This window comes from Panthera uncia, chromosome F1 (assembly GCF_023721935.1).
Source record: "Panthera uncia isolate 11264 chromosome F1, Puncia_PCG_1.0, whole genome shotgun sequence".
NCBI classification, from domain to species: domain Eukaryota; kingdom Metazoa; phylum Chordata; class Mammalia; order Carnivora; family Felidae; genus Panthera; species Panthera uncia.
In genome coordinates, this window is record NC_064813.1 from 65,149,921 (window position 1) to 65,169,945 (window position 20,025).

Here is a 20,025-nt window from a genome sequence, read left to right on the forward strand (position 1 = left end):
TTTTATTTATTTTTGGGACAGAGAGAGACAGAGCATGAACGGGGGAGGGGCAGAGAGAGAGGGAGACACAGAATCGGAAACAGGCTCCAGGCTCCGAGCCATCAGCCCAGAGCCTGACGCGGGGCTCGAACTCACGGACCGCGAGATCGTGACCTGGCTGAAGTCGGACGCTTAACCGACTGCGCCACCCAGGCGCCCCCGGCTCCAGTAATCTTAACACCCCTTTCACCGTTGTGCAGCCCCCTCAACACAAAAGATTTAACCCAGTAGGAGAGTGTAGGAAGCAGCCCTCGCTGGAAGACGGAGGGGCCGCTGCTCTGAAGGCCCTTGTCTTCCCACCAAACGGCCTCCGAGGGTGTCTGCCCCACCTGCAGACCCAGAAGAGTCCAGGCGGGCAGGGCCCGTGCAGCCCTCTTCCGGTCTCCCTCCTCGAGGGCAGGCCCCGGCCCGTCCGCACCAGGGGTCCGGTGGGGTGCGGTGACTCAGAGGGGCCCAGAGGGGTCGCTGCTGATGGGCCTGTCGTGAGGGCCTCGGGGTCTGGTTGCCCTTCCATCGGCTTCCTAACCGGTTGTGTCTGGGAAGGGTCCTGGGTAGAACCCGGGCTCTTGGCTGGGGACCCAGGTCAGGTGCCTAGAGAGGTGGGTGCTGAAGAAACTCAGAGTCCCTCCTTCGGAGCAGGTATGTTGTTAATGTGGGGGCGGGGAAGGCGTGCGCTTACAGCAGGAGTCGAAATCCTAAGGGCTGGACAGCACAAAGAACGGGAGTGGTCATCACTGGTGAGCGCATTGAGGAAAGTTTCCAGAAGGCAGGGAGCCCGTTGCCAGCCAGAGAGGAACCTCCCCCACCTGTCCGTCTCTGTCCCTCTCCCTTGGCGGGCCCCCCCCAGTACAACCGGTGGCTCCCCAGCTGTGAACATCTTCCTCAGCCGAGGGCAGGGTCCGGGGGGGAGGGTGGTAGGAAAGGGCAGCGGCTTGCCTCCCCGTGACTCAGTGTATGGCTTCAGCTCGGCAGCTTTAAAATCCAAGGCGAACTTTCGCCTGCCACCCAGTACTTCCCCATCAATTCTGATCCGAACTCAGGGAAAGAAAACAAGTTTAAAATCCACCTTAACTAAAAGTAAATTAGAAAGGTGAATCTTCTGAGCCGATGACAGGCTCTTTGAAAGCAAAATGGAGACTTCTTGGATTGGCTATTATTCTGGATTGTTTTATGGTCTGTCCTTTAATTGTGCCAGTAATCAAAAATTGACTCAAGTAACAATTCTATTCATATGAAGTATACAGCCAGATGTGCCTTGTGTATTTAAAATATTATCATCATGGGGCGCCTGGGTGGGTCAGTCGGTTAAGCGTCCATCCTCGGCTCAGGTCACGAGTTTGAGCCCCCCGTCGGGCTCTGTGCTGACAGCTCAGAGCCTGGAGCCTGCTTCGGATTCTGTCTCCCTCTCTCTGCCCCTCCCCTGCTCATGCTCTGTCTCTATCAAAAATGAATAAAGGTTACAAAAAAATTTTTTAAGTATTATCATCACTTCAGGAGGATTTACACATTTAGTTTCCTTTTCCGGAAAACTTTAGGTGGGACAGGATGCGCCGAAAGCGGTTCTGGGTTTACGAGTAACGTGGTCATCGCAGGGCCCCGTGAGAGGGGCAGGCTCCGTCTTCCCGCTGTGTCGCCACGAAAGCTGGCTCCTGGCCGCGGTGTGTGGCTTGTCCACTGCCACACGCTGGGCACCACGGAGGCGAGGAAGACATCTCGTGCCCCAGATTGAGGCCCTTCCCCACCAGGTCCAAGCCTCGGGCCCTGTCTTGTGAATTCTGACCTCTCTTGAATTCCTTCCTCTCATTAAAACCAGGAAACTGGAGTAAAAACACCCTAGGCCATCTCGCGAACATCCGCGGTGCGGACTCCGCGGGGCTTCTAGAGCTCCTAGATCGCCGCCCGTCAAGGCGCCTGTTGTTTTCTGCCTGTGCCGTTGAGCACATCTAGCTCCGCGTCAGCCCTCCCTGGGTACGCAGACACGATGCGCCCAAGACCCCCTGTGAGGGCAGAGCCCGGCGCCCGATGAGAGCCGGAGGGAGGGAGATCGGGCCCAGGCTCTGCAGCGCAGGGCCGAGGAAGCCGTGGCGTCCGGAGGGAAGACCCGACTCCGCGTCAGCAGGCTGGAGTTCACGTCTCGGCTCTACCGTTGGCTGGCTGCATGCCTTTGAGTGACTCGCTGAACTTCTCTGAATCTCGCTTTCCTCACCTGTTAAGGAAAATAACCACGTCTGCCTCACCAGGTTGTTGTGAGGATTACACGGACGCCTGCGACGCATTAGACGCTTATTCCGTGTAATTTTCTCCTCTCTCGAGGGCATCCGGAAAGACGGGGGCAGAGTTGGTCTAGAACCCAGATGTCTAGACTGTCCGTCCCGCCCCCTCCCCGCGGCCGCCTCCACGACTGTCCTCCCGCGGGCCGCACGCCCCGGCCGGGCCTCCGGAGACGCCGCGCTTACGGTGTCTGTCCTCCCGCACTAGTGGACGGCGGCTCCGGCCTCCCCGCCTCCCCCGGCCGTCCGCACACGGTGTCCGTCTCGTCGGGGGTGACACGTGGACAGAAGCACAGGAGCGTGGACCAGACCTCACAGTGCGCAGCAGGGCGTCCGCCCCAAGGAGGCCCAGAGGCGGCTGCGCCCACACCGGATAACTCCGAGTTCGCTTCTGTGCTGCGAGCCAGGCCGCGATCGCCTGGAGCAGGCGCCTCGTTCTGGCGGACTTAGGGGCTCGCGGCAGGAGTGGCAGCCAGTTTCCGAGCATGGCTGTGTGCCGGGCGTTATGCCAGACGCTTTGCTTACGTCCTGGTTCTTACAGCAGCCGGGGCGGGGGGTGGCTGGTTTTCCGGTTCCGAAGATGAGGAAACTGAGGTTCATGGAAAGGAAAGAATTTCCTCTGAGCCCCACCAGTGGTCGGAGCCGGGATGGGGATGTACTCCATCCGCCCCCCCTGCTGGACCACCCTGCCTGCCCCCCATACTGGTTTGACTTCCTGGCCCGGCCCAGACGTCCGGCTTTTCCTGAGGCGTGTGTGACAGACAGATAGGTGAATTGGATGTGAGTCTGCCCCTGCGCTGAGCAGGGGGGCGGCGGGGGGAGGGGGGAGGGGGGGAGGGGGCGTCGGTGCCAGGTCCCGAGTGAAGAGAAGGTACACCGCCAGTCGACTTGTTCTCTGCTAAGCGCTGGAGACGGCCGCCCCCCTGAAGGGACACTGAGAGGAGCCCTTCTGGCAGTCACAGTCCAGTGAGCAACACGGGAGAGGGGTCTGCACCCACGGGGCAGTGCTTGGCAGCAGTCTGTGCTGGTCACTGGGTGGCGGCTCTGGGCAGGCTTCTGGTTGCTTCTCCCGGTCCGAGAGGCTGGAGGCCCCGCCACGGGAGAGAAGGCTGCGTCTGGGACAGCTGTGGCCCAGGGAGGCCAGGGCAGCCTCATCTAGCAAACCAGAACGCAAGACACACGTGCCATCGGAAATTGTCTAGCAGTCCCGTTAAAAGTAGGAAGGAGGGGGCACCCGGCTGGTGTGGTTGATAGAGTGTGGGACTTGACCTAGGAGTGAGTTCGAGCCCCGTGTTGGGCCTAGAGATGATTTAAAAGTAGGATCTTTTAAAAATGAAAAAAAAGGGCACCTGGGTGGCTCAGTGAGTTGAGAATCCAGCTTCAGCTTGGGCCATGGTCTCACGGTTCATGAGTTTGAGCCCTGCATCAGGCTCCCTGCCCTCGGCACAGAGCCCACTTCAGATCCTCTGTCCCCCTCCCCTCTGCCCCTCCCTCGCGTGTGTGTGTTTGCTCTCAAAAATTAAATAAAACATTTAAAAATGAAGAAAAAAAAAAAAAAGTAAGGAGGGGCACCTGGCCTGGGTGGCTCAGTTGGTTGAGCATCCCACCTTGGCCCAGGTCATGACCTAACAGGTCGCAAGTGAGCCCCGCGTTGGGCTCTCTGCTGTCAGTGCGGAGCCCACGTCAGATCTTCTGTCCCCCTCTCCCTCTGTCTCTCCCCCACTCACACTCTCACACTCAAAAATAAATAAAACATTAAAAAAAGAAAAAAGGTGGGGGGGCGTCTGGGTGGCTCAGTCGGTTAGGCCTCCAACTTCGGCTCAGGTCATGATCTCACGGTTCTTGGGTTCGAGCCCTGTAATCAGGCTCTGTGCTGACAGCTCGGAGCCCGGAGCCTGCTTCGGATTCTGTGTCTCCCTCTTCTGCCCCTCCCCCCTCATGCTCTGTTTCTCTCTCAAAATAAGTAAACATTTTTTTTAAGGGGAGAAACAGGTAAAAGGAATTCAGTGATATATTTCATTTAACTGAATCTACTCAAAATACTGGTATTTCTGCCTGTGATCAGTGTTGAAAGTGTTGGTATTTTGCATTCCTCTTTTGTCTTGTACTGAGTCTTTGAACCCGTGTGTGTGTTTTACACTGACCCTCTCACTTCGAGCTAGCACATTTCTGGTGCCTGTGGCCCGGGCGGCTCCCCTGTGGACGACACAAGACGGTCCTGCAGCCCCTCTCCCGGCTGCTCTGGTTCATTCCATGCAGTGCTGGCACTCAGGTGCATGTGACCCCTGCCCTACCTGCTCTCTGCGCCTCCAGCCTCTCCCCTTCCAGTCCACTCTGGCCACCACAGTCAGACCTATCCTTTTCGTGCCCTGATCTGCTCCCGTGACTCCCAGGGAGCCTTCGGCCTCTACAGGGAATGAAATCCACAGCCCGCCCCAAGCTCTCCTCCTGCTCTGATGTTGCTTCCGGGTCTCCAAGCCTCTGACGCACCTTGCCACGTAACTCCGAGCCGCCCCGTGAGGCAGGGAGAGCCGGCAGGTGAACTGTCCACGTTGTCGCGGTGGAGAACCCGAGGGTTTCCTAGATCCACCGGCTGGGAAGCGGCAGAGCCCGGGTGGGGACCCATCTTCTCGGCTCAGTCCTGTCTGACCCTCCGTCCCCCCCGCGTGTTGCACCGACGGCCTCAGAGCTGCCGTGTGCCCCTGCCGCCTGTGCCCGCTCCTCCCTCCCGTCTTTCCACAGCAGAGCTTTCTGCCCTCGCTCCCGGGCCCTGGTGAAGTTGGCCTCCTCTCTGGTTCCTTCCTCTTTCTTTGGCCCCCTCTCTCCGCAGCCCAGTTTGTAGCCACAACACGCTTTAACGTGCATTTTCTTGTCTAGTGCTTTGTGTGCAGAATGGAATTCTAGAAGTCCGGGAGACTGAAGACTGTAGGAGCTTACATGGTTCTGCAGGTTGATGGCACTCGCCGTGTAAGTTCATGCAGAGGCTAACACCTTCCTGCCTTTGTTAAAACCACGAAGCCGTGAATGTAATCCTAACTTACGTGCACTGTGGCAGTCCTTCAGGCTCTATCGACGCTAAGTGTGTGCTTACAATATTTTCATGTCTGCAAAGTTCTCTGGCACATATGGTCTGATGTTATCTTTCAGCTCATACTTTTTTTTTTAACGTTTATTTCTTTTGAGAGAGAGGAGCACACGCGCGAGTGGGGGAGGGGCAGAGAGACAGAATCCAAAGCAGGCTCGGTGCCGTCGGCACAGAACCCAAAGCGGGACTCGACCTCACAAACCGCGAGATCGTGCTCTGAGCCGAAATCAAGAGTCGAACCGACAGGAGCCACCCGGCACCCCTCAAGTCATAATTATTGTATATCGACTGCGTGCTCCGGCCAACAGGACACAATGAAGCTTTATCAGCAAAGGGGGAGAGTAGACGTGAAGCAGTCCGAGAAAGCACGAAATGACCAGTCGGCACTGAGCACCACAGGGAAGATTTCGGGGGAGGCCCGCGTAGTGGGGTGTCCAGGAAGGCCTCCCGGAGGAAGAGGTGTTTGTCCTGAACCCTGGAGCGTGTGTTGGCCTTCATGGACGGGGAGGCTCCTGGGGTTGAGGCCAGTGGGGGCACGAGGACCCCCCCACCCAGAGCACCTGCTGGGCTGGGGGAGGATTTGAACCTTTATACGAGGATGAGGATGGTCGGAATCTGCTACAGGGTAACGTTCCACTTTGTCTTTTTAAGAGATTGCTGGAAAGTTCTCAAGTAGAGAATGGATGGGATCTAGGGAGGGGAACGGCCGACTGTGCTAAGAGAGGGGCAAGGAGGGACAGAGCAGGTGGGTCCAGAAATAGTGGTGGGTAATGGCAGTAGGGTGTGGCGGTGATTAGATTTGCAGGGGTGTCAGAGGTAACTCGGGCTCCCACGTGAGTGACCGCATGGCACGGTTACCTCGGGAGGAGACCTCTGCTTAGGAGCAGGGCCCACGCTAGGAGGCTGATTTCAGTTTGGACATGTTGGCTTTGAGGTTTCTGTGAGGGTGATGTGCTCCCAGCCACCCTTGGAGGAAATGGTATTTTCCACATTCATTGCTGAGAAACCGGGGCTCGGAGAGGTGGGGTGCCAGCCAGGAGAAGGCTGAGCCCAAGCCCGAGCCTGTATTTCACCCCAAAACAGTGCTTTCCAGACCATAGCATGAGCTGTGTGATAAACATGGAGTGTTGAGCCCCGCACGCCGGTTCTCGCCACCCGCCGACCCCCTCCGTGCACCTGTCCGCCCCGATGCCCGCCGCCCTCAAAGCCCTGCGTGGAGGCGACCGGGACAGCCGGGGGCATCTTCACTTCTCCGTTTCTTAGTCACCCACTCTTTCTCATCGGTGTGCCTCACCTCTGGCACGTTGAGCGTCGGTCACCTGTGCGGACCTTGAAAAGATTTGCACGGGACTCCACGCCGTGGGGAACCTAACGGAGTGCCTCTCTGAGCCTCACGGCAGCTCTGAAGGGAGGGCCGTGCACGTTCCTTCAGCAGACGTGTCGGAGCGGCCTTGTCCCCGGGGCTCCGGTCCACCCCGGGAAATCGGTGCTGGCGCAGAGGGAAGGGGCTGCTCGAGAAAGGACGCGTGTTCCCCGCCACCGAGCTGCCACGTTGGGTCCCCGGGTGGGAGCGTGAGGGGTTCCCACGCCGCTCTGCAGCCAGTGCGTGACCTCGGGGGTGGGAGCCTCTCTGGCCGCTCTGCCAGGGGCTTCCACTCCCCACCCCCCGCTGCCCCCTCCTTGAATTGAGAAGAGACCCACGTGCAGAAGTGGGTGGTGGCCGAGGGCCCCGTGGATTCCAACAGAACTGGAATTGGCTCCTGAATTTCCAAGCCCGGTCCTTCTCGGCAGCACCCTTTGAAGTGTTGACTCTGCACTCTGGTTCTTTCTGACGGAGACTGCTTTCGTTTGATCTGTGCCTCTTTTTTTCTAAGTGTTCTCAAGCGTATGAGCTCTTAGGGGCAACAGTGTCTCTTCCCTTCACTGCAGGGATGTGCAGGCTGGAGTGTCTGCCTCAGACCGTGGGGAGACTTCTGCCCAGATGCAGAATCCTTGAAAAGGGTGCCAGGAGGCTACTTAGAGCTCCTCCACCCTGGTAGATAAGGGAAACCAGACCAGTAAGACCAGGTCAGGGTTCAGCGAATGTGCACTTTATCTAGAACGAAGGTCCTGGCAAGGTAGCTCTTTCCTGGTTCACTGCCGCTCCTGGCTTTGGGGAGGGGCTCAGGAGTATGACTTTGCCCAGACACCAGAGACCTACGTCAGCTTACGTAGGGTGTACTTTTTAATCTCTGTTGATCGTATTTGTTATCTCTCTAGATATACATAGCGTATGTGTTCTGCGTACCTTGTGAGTCTAGAGTACATCACGTGTATTGTGTGTGCGTGTGCACATGTGAGGTACATGTATTGTGTGTATACAAAAAAGAAAATACCAGGAAAGGCCCAATAGACACCAGTTAGTTGGATCCTCATACGTGGCCACAGGTCAGATAAGTTCATTTAGGGGCCCGGACCTTGAAGCCAGATCGTATCTCAACTCCGCTTAACCCCGCTGCTCACTCTGAAAATGGGGGTGTGCTGCCTACCTCGCCTGGCTCCGGGGAAGGTTAAATAGACAGCATACGGCAGGTGTTCCGCACACCGCGCGGAAGGTAGGAAGGACTTCGTAACTAGCGTCACGGGGACATCCTAGGCTGCTCCCTAGCTGCAGGCTGCCGGCAGGACAGAACGAGGATGATGAGAACAGGCCCTGTCGGCAGCCGTTGTCCCCTTGTGGGGCTTAGAAGCACGGTGGTGCCAGAAACCAGAAACCTGTGGTTTCTTAGTGTGAAAGGGTCTGATTTTCAAATTTTAACTAATTTTTAAAAATATACACACCCATAGGCCAACAGGAGGGGTAAATGGGCAGTTTTGGATTTTGTTGTCGGGACAGTCTCCACGCGTGTCCACGCTTCATTGCGCACGGGGGGCGGGGGGACGGTTTCGGCGTGGATTTGCAGAGCGCCTCTTCTGCGCCTGGTGCTGCTGCGGGTGGAGAGGGGCAGACCGCCAGGGTCGGGGGAGCATTCCGGAAAGCCCGGCCAGGACTGACACCAGATGACGGGAGTAGTGTCGGAGGGAGGGCTGAGGGCGCCTGGGCATCAGGGTGTGGCCGGCAGGGCAGAGAGAAGGGGAGGGACGTGGAAGGTCTCTACGGACCGGGACGGAGCAGTGTGCATTTCCTTAGCTTCCCAAGACGAGGCCCAGAGAGGAAGCCAGAGACCGGTGGGAAAGCTTCCCTGCAGGGGCAGGACGCGGCAGGGGCGGCTCTGGAGGGACCTTTTGTAAGGTGGCATCTTGCGTTCTCGACCATGTACGTGCTGAACAGGTTCAAAACGTAAAGTTAGATAAATACTGAGGAAAGGAAACCCCCCAAGTTAAGTACAAGTATGAAAAGAGGCCTGGATGCATTTCAGGCCGATAACATCAGAAAGCAGCTTCCGCGCACGGTCCTGACTGTGCGCCTCTGATGCAACGCGATGTGGGGACAGAGCTGCAGGGACACCCCGGACTGACTGAATAGACATGTTGGTGCGTTCACCCCAGCAACCCTCTCACGTGGGAACCGGTTCTCACTCCGGGAGAGGAAGGACCCGCTAGTGTCAGAGTCAAACCGGAGATGTCAGTGTGGACTCACGCTTTCTGCATAAATACTCACTGCCCTGGCCCCCCCCCCCCCCCCGATCCTGTCTCTAAGTATGACTCCCACTGAAAGGAACCAGGGGTCCTTACAGGAGTGTTTGATCCCAGGCCTGGCTCGGGGAAGGTAGGCAGTGAGCCGGGAAGATCTTGTGCCAGAAGGCAAGGATGTGCTCAAAGACAGACAGTGGCACTGTAAAGGAACAAGGTCTCCCCCCAGCCAGATGGGGACAGCTCCGAGAGCTTCCAAAAAGTGATGATGAAAGGGGCGCCCGGCTGGCTCAGTCAGTGAGCACGTGACTCTTCATCTTGGGGCCATGAGTTCGAGCCCCACGTTGGGCATAGAGGTTCCCAGAAAAAAAAATAAACTTAAAAAAAAGAACATTAAAAAAAAGCGATGATAATGGACTATAATGCATTGCATTAAGGAAGAAATTCATGAGTTCGTGGCGCCGGTCCAGGAAAGGGAAAGACTGCCTCCTTTACAGGAGACTGCCCGCTAGTGGATGTAGGAGAGGCGGAATCAGTAGATGGCCTTTCTACGGCTACAGTGCAGCATGCGGTCCAAGCAAGGAGCCCCCGTGGAGGGTGAGGCCGCTGGGGAGGGGCTGTTGGAGAAAAGGGTGGTCCTCTGGCTCAGGTATCACCCCAGCTTGCCCGCCGATTCAAGTGGGAAACATGTTTTTACCACTGCCGACTCCCCGGAGCGCACCTGGCCCAAGTAACCAAACCTGGCGTAACCACTTACGTGATACTCTTTTAAGAGGCTTAATCTGAATCTAATCATGAGGAGACAGCCGAGTCCTCTGCAGGCCGATCGATAAGACGACTGGCCTGAGCTCTTACACCTCAGGGTTCAGAGGGACCGGAGTGGGTGGGCGTTCTGGAGCAGACGAATCCCGAGGAGATTGAGTAAATGCAAACTGCGGCTGGACCCCGGTCGCAGGCCATGGGAAAGCAGCCATGCGGAAGAGCCATACGACAGTTGGGTTTGAGCGCGGACTACATGTGAGGTAATTCTGTTGTATCGACGGTGAGCTCCTTGGGTGCTGAGGTCACTGTGGTTGTCCAGGAGAAGTCGAAGGTCTTGGGGGGTCATGCTGACGTACTTCGGGATCAAGTGTCACGCTGTCTGCAACTTTGAAATAGGGAAAAAGTGTGTAACTTTGGGAAAATAAAGCAAGCGTGACGAATGTTGACTGGGGAGTCTAGATGGAGGCCTACAGGCACTCATCGTGCTGCTCCCCTCAACCTCAACGCACGTTTGAAATGTTTCAGAATACAATCTTGGCGTAAAAGATACGCAGGCTGCCGTGGCCAGGGAGAGCACGGTGGGGTCCGTGCCCCTTGACCAGAGCCTCGAGGAGCAGGGGCAGAGGGCGGTGCCGTCACGGGGCCACGGTGTTTGGGTCCCCTCGGTGGAAGGCCCTTCGGCGCCAGGCGGCCTCGCACGCGTCTGGTTGTCAGGCGTGAGGAGGGAATCGCGGGTCCCGATCCGGGGCCCAGGGCGGGCCGTGCCGGGGAAGGCTGGTCCACGCAGTGAATCTGGGCTTTTCCAGTCACCCAGACCCAAGGCTAGAAGCCACACGGTCAGTGGGGGCGGGAAGCAGGGAGCGGGTCTGGAAACGTCGGCTGCACTGGGCAGGGGGCTCAGTGGTGGGGCCCTACTGGGAAGCTGGGCCAGACCTCCTGTCTCGTGGCTGCCGTTTAGCGAGCCACGTGTTCGGGGGGGCGGAGGGGGGCTCTGCACTCTCCCAGGCCTTCTCCCTTCAGGTTTAGGCCGATTCGGATCTGATCTCTGCTGCCAGACTTGGTGGGAACGGCATGAAGGAGAGGGGAGCCCTGCCATTAAAATCCCTTCTCCTTTTCTGACGGCCGACTACGCTCTTTACTTCTCCCTCTTCCCTTGTCTCTCGGATTTTAACCTTCCCGAGGGCTCCCTCCAAACTCTCTGCTCGGGCTCAAGCCCCCGCCGACCCAGCAGCCCGCGCGTTGTTTCCGCCCACCTGATCTGCCGATGTGTCTTCCTGTCCAGTTCCGGGGTAGTTTTTCCTCCTCGAAGCTCTCAAAGAGAAAAGGCCGTTCGCATCTGTTGCTGAAGTGATTCTCGTCCACGCCCCTGGCGTCCTCCGCAGCCAGGTCCACGGGCCGCCGCTCCACGTGCCTTTCGTGACGCACGACAGCGCACGGCCCAGCTCGAGCGCAAAGCAAACCAGGTTTCGAGTTCCCGTCCCTGCCAGGCTTCCATACAGGCGTGGGCCAGACTGCACGAGGCCAGGAGGAGGCCCCGGCCGTCCCAGCAGAAAACGGGCTTTCCCCCGAGGTGGCGAGGAGGAGGGGTTCAGGCCCGTCCTCGGTAGCCCAGGGGTGGGGTGTGCGGATCTGACTGCAGACAGCAGATGAGCGGCTGGAATAAAAGACCTTCAAGTTAAGGTCCGTCCTGAGGACCCGTCTCTGAGGGGGGCCAGCACGGAGCTGTCGCCCCCGCGTGTGTGCTCCTCCTCCGTCTGTACCCAGCGCCTCGCACGGTGCCCGGAGCAGCGCCGTGCCGTCCAGGAGAGCTTTCCGCGGCGATGGAAATGCCTCGTGCTGTCGGGTCCAGTGAGCGTGGTCACCACCGTAGCTAGCTAGGAAGCAATGGAAATGTGGCTGGGCCAGCTGAGAAACTTCCATTCTATTTCAGATGTGAATTCAAATAGACGCCTGTAGCTGTTACGTCGGGTAGCACGGGTCTGGGCTCTAGGGCACTCTCTCAGTTGCCCTGAGATCTCATTGCCACACGGCACTGCGCACGTTCCAGGGGGACAGCGTGACATACATACGTTGCAGAATGATGACCGCAGCAAGTGTGGTCATCGTCCGTGGATTCTAGACCACTTACGGAGTGCTGAGCTAAGCTGGGTGCCCGGCGTGGGTGGAGGGGTGGGGGTGGGCAGAGATTGGAGGCGGGTGATTTGAAGACAGCCAGAAGCCGGAGCTGCCGGCAGCGCACGCTCTCGTCTGGCTCACGGATGCGGTCACGAGCCGTGCGGCGGGAGGGACATCTGGGGAGCAGGCGCGGTACGGGCAAAGGCAGGGGCCAGAAACCAGAGCAGGTGAAGGGCCGGTGGCAAAGAGCAGAGACGGAGAATAAGGTGGCGCGCCTGCCGAGTCCCGCCTGGGCGGTGGGGCCCGGGGGCCGCGGGGGGACCCGGCAGTACGTCCCGCTCGGCCGCGGCCACGGCCCAGCTCGGGCAGCACAGCCTTCCCCCCGCCCCGCGCACCACACGGAAGCTCTGGGAGGTTCCCGGCAGCAAAATGACACGGGCGGATTTGCATTTCAGCAAGATGACTAGTGCACTGTGGGCAGTTTCCACTCCGCGGCCCTTCTCGGTGCGATTGAGGCTTTTCTTGAACCAGCCGTCTCCCGTGTCTTGTCTGGTTTATGTCTTGTTTTGTTCTTCCTTGTTTCTCGTCCTCCATTCCCACGTCACGCTCTCCTGGGCCCCACGCTCTCCTCTCCCTTGGCGTCCTCCTCTCTCTGATCCAAAGATCAGCCAGGAGAAAGCAATCTCACCTGTCCAGGGAGGAGGGGCGCCAGGATGAGGGGAGAAGAAGACCCCCCCCCCCTCCGTCTTTTAACTTTGAAAGTTATTTTATCGTGTCATATATATCACTTGAAGAGCTGGCTCCTTCGCGGGATCCAGAACCTAAAGGCTGCAATCGAGAATATGAGTTTCTAGCACCAGCCCTGTGCCCCAGACACGCAGTCTCCTTCCTCAGAGGCAGCCAGAGTGTGTGTTTCTTTTGTACCCTCCCAGAGGTGTCTTAGATCCTTTGTGCGTACGTGAGCGAGCATGTAAACGCACACGAAGAAATACTTCCCCCCCCCCCCCCCGCTCTTTTACCCACTTTTCCCTGTGCTCGTAATTCTGCGCCTTGCTGTTTTCACTCAACACATCCTGGAGGCCATTCCTTTCCGTTAAGGGCCTTCCCGTCACACGCAGCTGAGCACCCTGCCATCATACTGTCACCGTCACACTGTGGTTTGCTCAACCAGCCACCACGTGAACATTTACACCAAGGGCATGTCCTGCCACTGCGCACAGCGCCTCCGCTAATGACCTTCTGCCCGGTCACTTGCTGTGGACACGCGGGAGACCCCCTCAGAGGGGCAGCAGGCACACTCTCCTGAACGGAGAGGCGTGGCAGCCATTGAACTTGTCCTACTGCTGTTGAAGGGAAGATCTGGTTTGGTGACCTCGATACCTTGAGGTGTTAGGGTCTCACTTAACCTTTGCCGAGCGGGGCGCCTCGGGCTGGCTGCAGGTAGGGGCTCATGGTGGGCCGGATTTCTACCACCGGACGGGCCAGACTCCAGGAAGAGGGGCGTTTTCAGAGGCTTGGCCATTGCTCTCGCCCTCCCTTCCAGAGAAGCGTATGCTACCCCGCCCGGGTTAGTCCCAGTTCCCCGCCTGGAGGTGCCCGTCTAGAGGGGACGAGACAAAGCCCGAGGCGGGGAGGTTCTCTGCTGCACCGGCCGCCGTCCTCTGCCGGCTGGTTCTGATGCCCCGCCGTCTCGCCCTGCGGTCTCCCTGTCCTTTGCCAGTCGCCTCCTGACACTAACCAGCTTTTGTTTTCTCCTGTCTTTTCCTTGCCTCCGTCTCCCTGCTGCTTCGTTCTGTTCCGTCAGCCCCATTGCCGCCTGGTAAGAGCCACCAAGCGTGTGTGTCTGTGCGCGGTCTGCTCCCGCCACTCCTTCTTTGTCTCCCGCCTCCAGGAAGGGCTCTTGCCCTTCGCGCCTTGCTGGGTATCAGGGAGACCGTGCTTGCCCTGCGGCCCCGGATCTCACATAGGTGGTGTTGCCTCCTCACATAGTGGTGTAGACACGGCCGATCTCCCACCAGATTAAGCCGGTTACAGGCTGAGAGGGGTGGCCTCTCTTCACCCAAGACTCGGGCCCCTTCTAACAGAGCTGCAGGCTGGTCCCTCCCCGCCCGGCTCACCGCTGCTCTCCTTGCCCTGCAGGTTAAGTAGCCTGTCTTTGGGAGACCCGGCGCCCGGACGCAGGCCTTCTTCCCACCTCCGCCAGCCCTCGGACGCCTCTGACGCCTCTGACACAGCAGGTAACCTTGGGGCGCTAACACGCAGACACAGAAGGGGTGCCTTCCCCGGGGGCAAAGCAGCCTTCCCGTCGCGCTCCTGGGGTGTGCTGGGCTCGGCAGTTCTCGGTTTATACGACTTGTCTCCTCTGTCCGTACACCAGCCACGGAAGGGGGATGTTGTCCCCGCTCAGAGAGCGGGGGGCCGAGGCACAGAGGGCTTCAGACACTTGCCAAGTGCATAGGCTCGGAGGGGCCAGAGGCAGGCCCGAAACCAGTTGGGTTTAACTCCAGGGTTCCCGCGCTGGCCGTCGTGGGACGGGGCCCGGGTCAGCACGCGGGCTCGGTGCCCGGTGTGCGGCATCCAGTGCGGTGTGCAGTCCGCGGATCCGGGGCGCGATGTCTGGGGTGCAGCGTGCAGGGTGTGGGGTCCGCTGCACACCCGCAGGGACGGGGGCACCCGGCAGCCGTGGCTGTCTTTCTTTTTCTCCACATTCTGGGGGCAGACGTGTGTGTGAGAAGAATGGGTTTTCTCTTTCCCTGCACCCTTCCCCGGGTCTGGCGAGGGGCCCGCTCCGGGTCGCCCCCCACGAGCCGCCACCCGCCGCCCTCGCCAGGCGGGATTTCCCAGCAGACCCCTCACTTGGGCTTCAGTCACAGGGCTGCTTCCCTGTCCTGACCCTCTTTGGACAGCCTCACGCGACAGACCCAAAGAGACAGACGCCTCAGTGACTGGAGAAGGGTGACTTCTTACACGGGGCACAAGGTAGCTTCCAGGTGTTCGTTGCTCCGGAGGCAGTCGTGTCATCGCCCTAGGTTTGCTCAGGAAAAGGCTGGGGAGCCGGTTAGCCTGGAAAGGCTTTCTGCGGGAGGACGACCTGGGGCTTTCCCGGTCGGTGGTGGCTCCTGATGATCCTTCTCTGTCTGTCACCCTCGTCAGGTCTTGTTCAGCGCTGTGTCATCATCCAAAAGGACCAGCATGGCTTCGGCTTCACCGTCAGTGGGGATCGTATCGTCCTGGTGCAGTCCGTGCGGCCCGGTGAGTGCCGCGTCCCGCTGCCCACGGGGGACGGGGACACCGTGTGGGTAGCAACCGTGTGCGTGACCTGCTGCGTGATTAGAGGACGGGCGTGGGCGCTCCCTGGAGGTGTGGGGAGTGCTGGGCGTGTGTGAATTGCTACGAACTGGTCCCCGGGGCCGTCCGGGGCCGTGTCGGCAGTGCCGTGCGCCAGACAGAACTCGTAGGGGTCACGTCGCGTGCCCGCTTCCCCGTTGGGAAGGGTAAGAACGGCAGGGTGGCCCTCAGGCTGTCGGGTAGATGCCAGGTTGCCACCCAAGGGAGGCCCTCTTACCGGGTCAGAAGGTGCCGTGTGGGGTCGGAGACCCCCGTCTTTGTGCCACCTGCAGCACCCTACAGTTTGGGACAGCGTGCCGGCCCGGGCGGGTGCGGGTGCCGGGGCGGCCGACGTTAAATAGTGAAGGGCCAGAGAAATGACGTGTGCCGGGCGGTCTGGGAGGAGACGGTGCTGGGAACGAACGGTGTTCGGGCGGTTTGTGGTCCAAGCCTCCCTGAGAAGCAGTAGGATTTCGGGAGCAGTCGCAAAGGTGGGAATGAAAGACGGCTGGCAGGATGGGAAGGGAGCAGAGCGGGAGGGCACGTAGGCGGGTCGGTCGAGCCGCCAGTTGCGACTGGAAGAGCCGCCAGCACCTGGAAGCCGTGTCGCCCGCCAGGAGGTAGAGCCGTGCTGGTAAGCGACCCCGGCCGGAGCTGACAAGCGGGAAGGACGTGGGAGCGGGGACGCGTGTAAACCGGTGTCCCTAGGGGGGTGAACCTCAGTGTGGCCGCGGGGGTGGCGCGGGTGACGTGGAGAGTCTTAGGCTTGACAGGTACGGGCTCGGCCCCTGACCGCCACAGAAGCAGGCGTCGCAGTAAAGCGGCTCAGAGCGACGATTTGGTGTCTCCGTGCGCGTGAAAGTCGCGCTCTCACCGTCCTGTGGTCTCAGAGTGCGGTGGCGTCACGTCTGAGAAAACAACACACGCGCCTTCGTTAAAAACACCTTGTTGCGGGGCGTTCCTGCTAATGAGCGAGTCACAGTCTCTGCCGGAGGGTCTGCCTCGATGTTTTGGGGCCGGGGGCGGCTGTGGCGATTTCCTGAGATGAGACGATGACGTTTGCCACATCAAGCGACTCTTCCTTTTAGGAATGTCTCTCTGTCACGGGCGCTGCTGTTGGGGAGCATTTTGCTCAGAGCACAACTGTCAAAATTGGAGTCCCTCCTCTCCAGCCCTGCTGCTCCTTTAGCAACCGCGCTGATGGGATATTCTCAGTCCTTTATTGTCATTTCAACAGTCTTCGCGGCAATGTCACCAGGAGCGGATTCCGTCTCAGGAGACCACCCGCCCCGCTCCTCCCCAGCAAGCACCTCCTCGTCCGCTCAGGTTTTATCCTGAGGTTGCGGCCACTCAGCCCCGTCCTCAGGCCACACTGCACTTCTGCCTGCGCGGAAGTCTTGAACCCTCCGAGTCAGTCCGTGAAGGCTGCCTCTTCCGGTTCCTGTGAATATTGATGTTTTGACCTCTTCCCGTGAACCGTGAATGGGCCGAGTGGCATCTAGAATGATGAATCCTTCCCAGAAGGTTTTCAATTTGCTTTGTCCAGATCCATCAGCAGAATCATTATCTATGGCAGCCACAGCCCTACAAAATGCACTTGTCAAGTAATGAGACTCGAAAGTCGAAATGATTCCTTGACGCTGGGCTGCAGAACGGGTGTTGTATCAGCAGGCACGACAACAACACTCGTCTCGTTGTCCATCAGAGCTCTTGGGTGCCCGGGTCATGGTCAAGGAGCAGTAATATTTTGTTTGTTTTTTAAATTCTTTAATGTTCATTTTTGGGAGAGAGAGAGAGAGAGAGAGAGAGAGAGAGAGCACGCGCGCACATGCACACACAGGGGAGGGGCAGAGAGAGAGGGAAACCCAGAATCCAAAGCAGCCTCCAGGCTCTGAGCTGTCAGCCACAGGGCCTGATGTGGGGCTCCAACTCACGGACCGCGAGATCACGACCTGAGCCGAAGTCGAACGCTTAACCAACCGAGCCACCCAGCACCCCTGTTTGTTTGTTTGTTTAACATTTATTCATTTTTGAGAAACAGAGACAGAGCATGAGTGGGGGAGGGGCAGACAGAGGGAGACAGAATCCGAAGCAGGCTCTAGGCTCTGAGCTGTTAGCACAGAGCCCAACGTAGGGCTCGAACCCACAGACTGCGAGATCATGACCTGAGCTGAAGTTGGATGGTTAACTGACTGAGCCACCCAGGCTCCCTGGAGCAGTAATATTTTGAAAGATATCTTTTTTTTTTTTTTTTCTGCACAGCAGGTCCCAACGGGGGACATAAGATATTCAGTAACCCATGTTGTAAACAAATGTACTGTCCTCTAGGCTTTGTTGTTCCATTTCTAGAGCACAGACAGAGTAGGTTTAGCAGGATTCTTAAGGGCCCCAAGAATTTGGGAAAGGTCAAGGAGCTTCAGCTTACAGTCACCAGCCGCGTTAGCCCCTGACAAGAGTCCGCCCGTCCTTCGAAGCTTGGGAACCCGGCCCTGACTTGTCCCATCTGGCCGCGAGAGTCCCGGACGGCGTCCCCTTCCAACATGAGACTGTTCGGTCCACACTGAGGATCTGTTGGTGAGCGTGGCCACCCTGGTGAATTCTCTCAGCTGGATCTTCCGGAGAACTTGCCGCGGCTTCTGCATCGGCCCCGGATGCTTCTCCCTGCGCTTCTGTGTCGCGCGGGCGGCTTCTTTCCCGAGACCTCAGGACCGGCCTCAGCCAGCGTCTCGCTGCGCCCGTGCAGCCTCCCGCCCTCGCTCGGCCTCCGCGGAACGAAGACGGCGCGGGCCTTGCTCTGGACCGGGCTCTGGACCGGGGACGTGGTGCGTGCGATGCTCCGTCCGGACCACTCGGACTTTGTCCGCATCGGCAGTAAGGCCGTTTAGCTTTCTCGTCATCCGCGTGTTCCCTGGAACAGCACTCCTCATTTCCTTCGAGAACCTTCCCTCGCGTTCACAACTTGGCCAAGCGTCGGGTGCGGGAGGCCTAAGCGTTCAGTCTGTCTGGGCCTTGGACGCGCCTTCCCCCCTGAGCCGAATCGCCGCCAGCTTCCGATTTCAAGCGACGGGCGCGAGACTCTGCCTTTCACTGCACACTCAGCGCCGTCGTAGGGTCAGTGATCGGCCTAATGTCACTGCTGCCGTGTCTCAGGGAACAGGGCGGCCGAGGAAGGGAGAGAGAGGGGGCACGGCCGTCGGCGGAGCATCTGTCAAGTTCACCGTCTTACAGGGCACCGCTCGTGGTGCCCCCCACACCATCACAGCAGTAACACCAAACGTCACTCGTCGCAGGCGCAGCTGGGTGGCTCAGTCGGTTGAGCGTCTGACTCCTGATTTCGGCTCAGGTCATGATCCCATGGTTGTGGGATCAAGCCCCGCGTCGGGCTCTGCACTGAGCATGGATCCTGGATCCTGCTTAGGATTCTCTCTCTCCCTCTCCCTCCGCCTCTCTCCCCTGGGCGCGCACACACTCACGCGCTCTCTCACACGCGCGCACGCTCTCTCTTTCCCTCAAGAATTAAAATATAGATTAATGTAAATAAGTTTTTTCAACCTAAAAAAGATCACTCGTCACAGATCACCATACAAAAATATAATAACAGAAAAGTTTTAGATATTGTGAGAATCACCAAAATGTGGCACTGAGACAGGAGGTGAGCAAACGCCGCTGGAAAAATGGCACCGACAGACTTGCTCGATGCTGGTTCCCGCAAACCTTTCATTTGTTTAAGTTTTTTTTTTTTAATGTTTTTATTTATTTTTGAGACAGAGAGAGACAGAACATGAGCGGGGGAGGGGCAGAGAGAGGGAGACACAGAATCCGAAGCGGGCTCCAGGCTCCGAGCCATCAGCACGGAGCCCGACGCGGGGCTCGAACTCACGGACCGCGAGATCATGACCTGAGCCGAAGTCGGACGCTTAACCGACTGAGCCACCCAGGCGCCCCTCCCGCAAAACTTTCATTTGTAAAACCCACTGCTTGCAAAGTACAGTAAGACAAGGTGTGCCTATGAGCAGGCTAGCATTTCACACTAAGTACATTGCACAGTGGGAAGAAAAATAGACTTTAAGTAATTTTGAGGAAATAGTTGGCATTTGTTTATGGGAAAAGTAAAAAGAGAATTTCAAATTCATGACCAAAATGAGGTCTGTAGATCACACGAGGATATAAATAATTGCAGCTCAGATGTTTGGGAGTTAACTTGTGTCTGTGGGGCTTGTTTTCCTCTCCGAGGACAGAGCTCTGAAGAGATACTTCTGTTCTCTGCTTCCGTGTTGTCCCTGCTGCCGGACAGGGGAGACGGAGCTGGTGGGGACAAAATGCTCGTCCTTCACCTCTGCGGCCTGCCCCACGCAAATAGCATGGGGGTCCCTCGGGTGCAGCTCAGCCCTCTTACATGTCCCTGCCCTGAGGCCCAAGCACAGTCGGACCCAGAGAGACAAGGGCGGAGGGGTGGCTTGCCAGGGAGCCCTGAGTCAAGGGGTGTGTCTGTCCATGTGTGTGTCTGTGCACGGGTGTCTCTGCACACGTGTGTGTGCGTTTGGGGCAGGAGACAAGGAGAGCCTACATTGGCATCAGCGTCGACCTCTCGGGAGTAACGAAGTGGTGGTTACGGTCTTTCCCTGACCTTAGGCTTCTCTAGTTCAGTTTCTCAGAGTGTGGTTGGTGCCCTGCCGACATCAGAGTCACCCGGACCCCAGGATGGCTGCCATCCTCGTCCTGAGCCCACGGCCACAATTACTGAATCACTGTCCACCAGGGGGCCAGGGGTCATGCCTTTGAACACATCCCCCAGTGACTCATGCTCACTGAGGC

The 20,025-nt window shown here is 58.4% G+C and overlaps 1 protein-coding gene across 1 annotated transcript in view; it reads left to right on the plus strand.

Moving 5' to 3' along the window:
* Positions 1-20,025, plus strand: part of ARHGEF11 (Rho guanine nucleotide exchange factor 11) — an 87,679-nt gene that overhangs the window by 30,732 nt on the left and 36,922 nt on the right. The window contains 2 exon segments of the mRNA XM_049634754.1: positions 14,023-14,120; positions 15,037-15,135. Of these exon segments, the coding sequence (XP_049490711.1) occupies positions 14,023-14,120; positions 15,037-15,135 (197 nt within the window).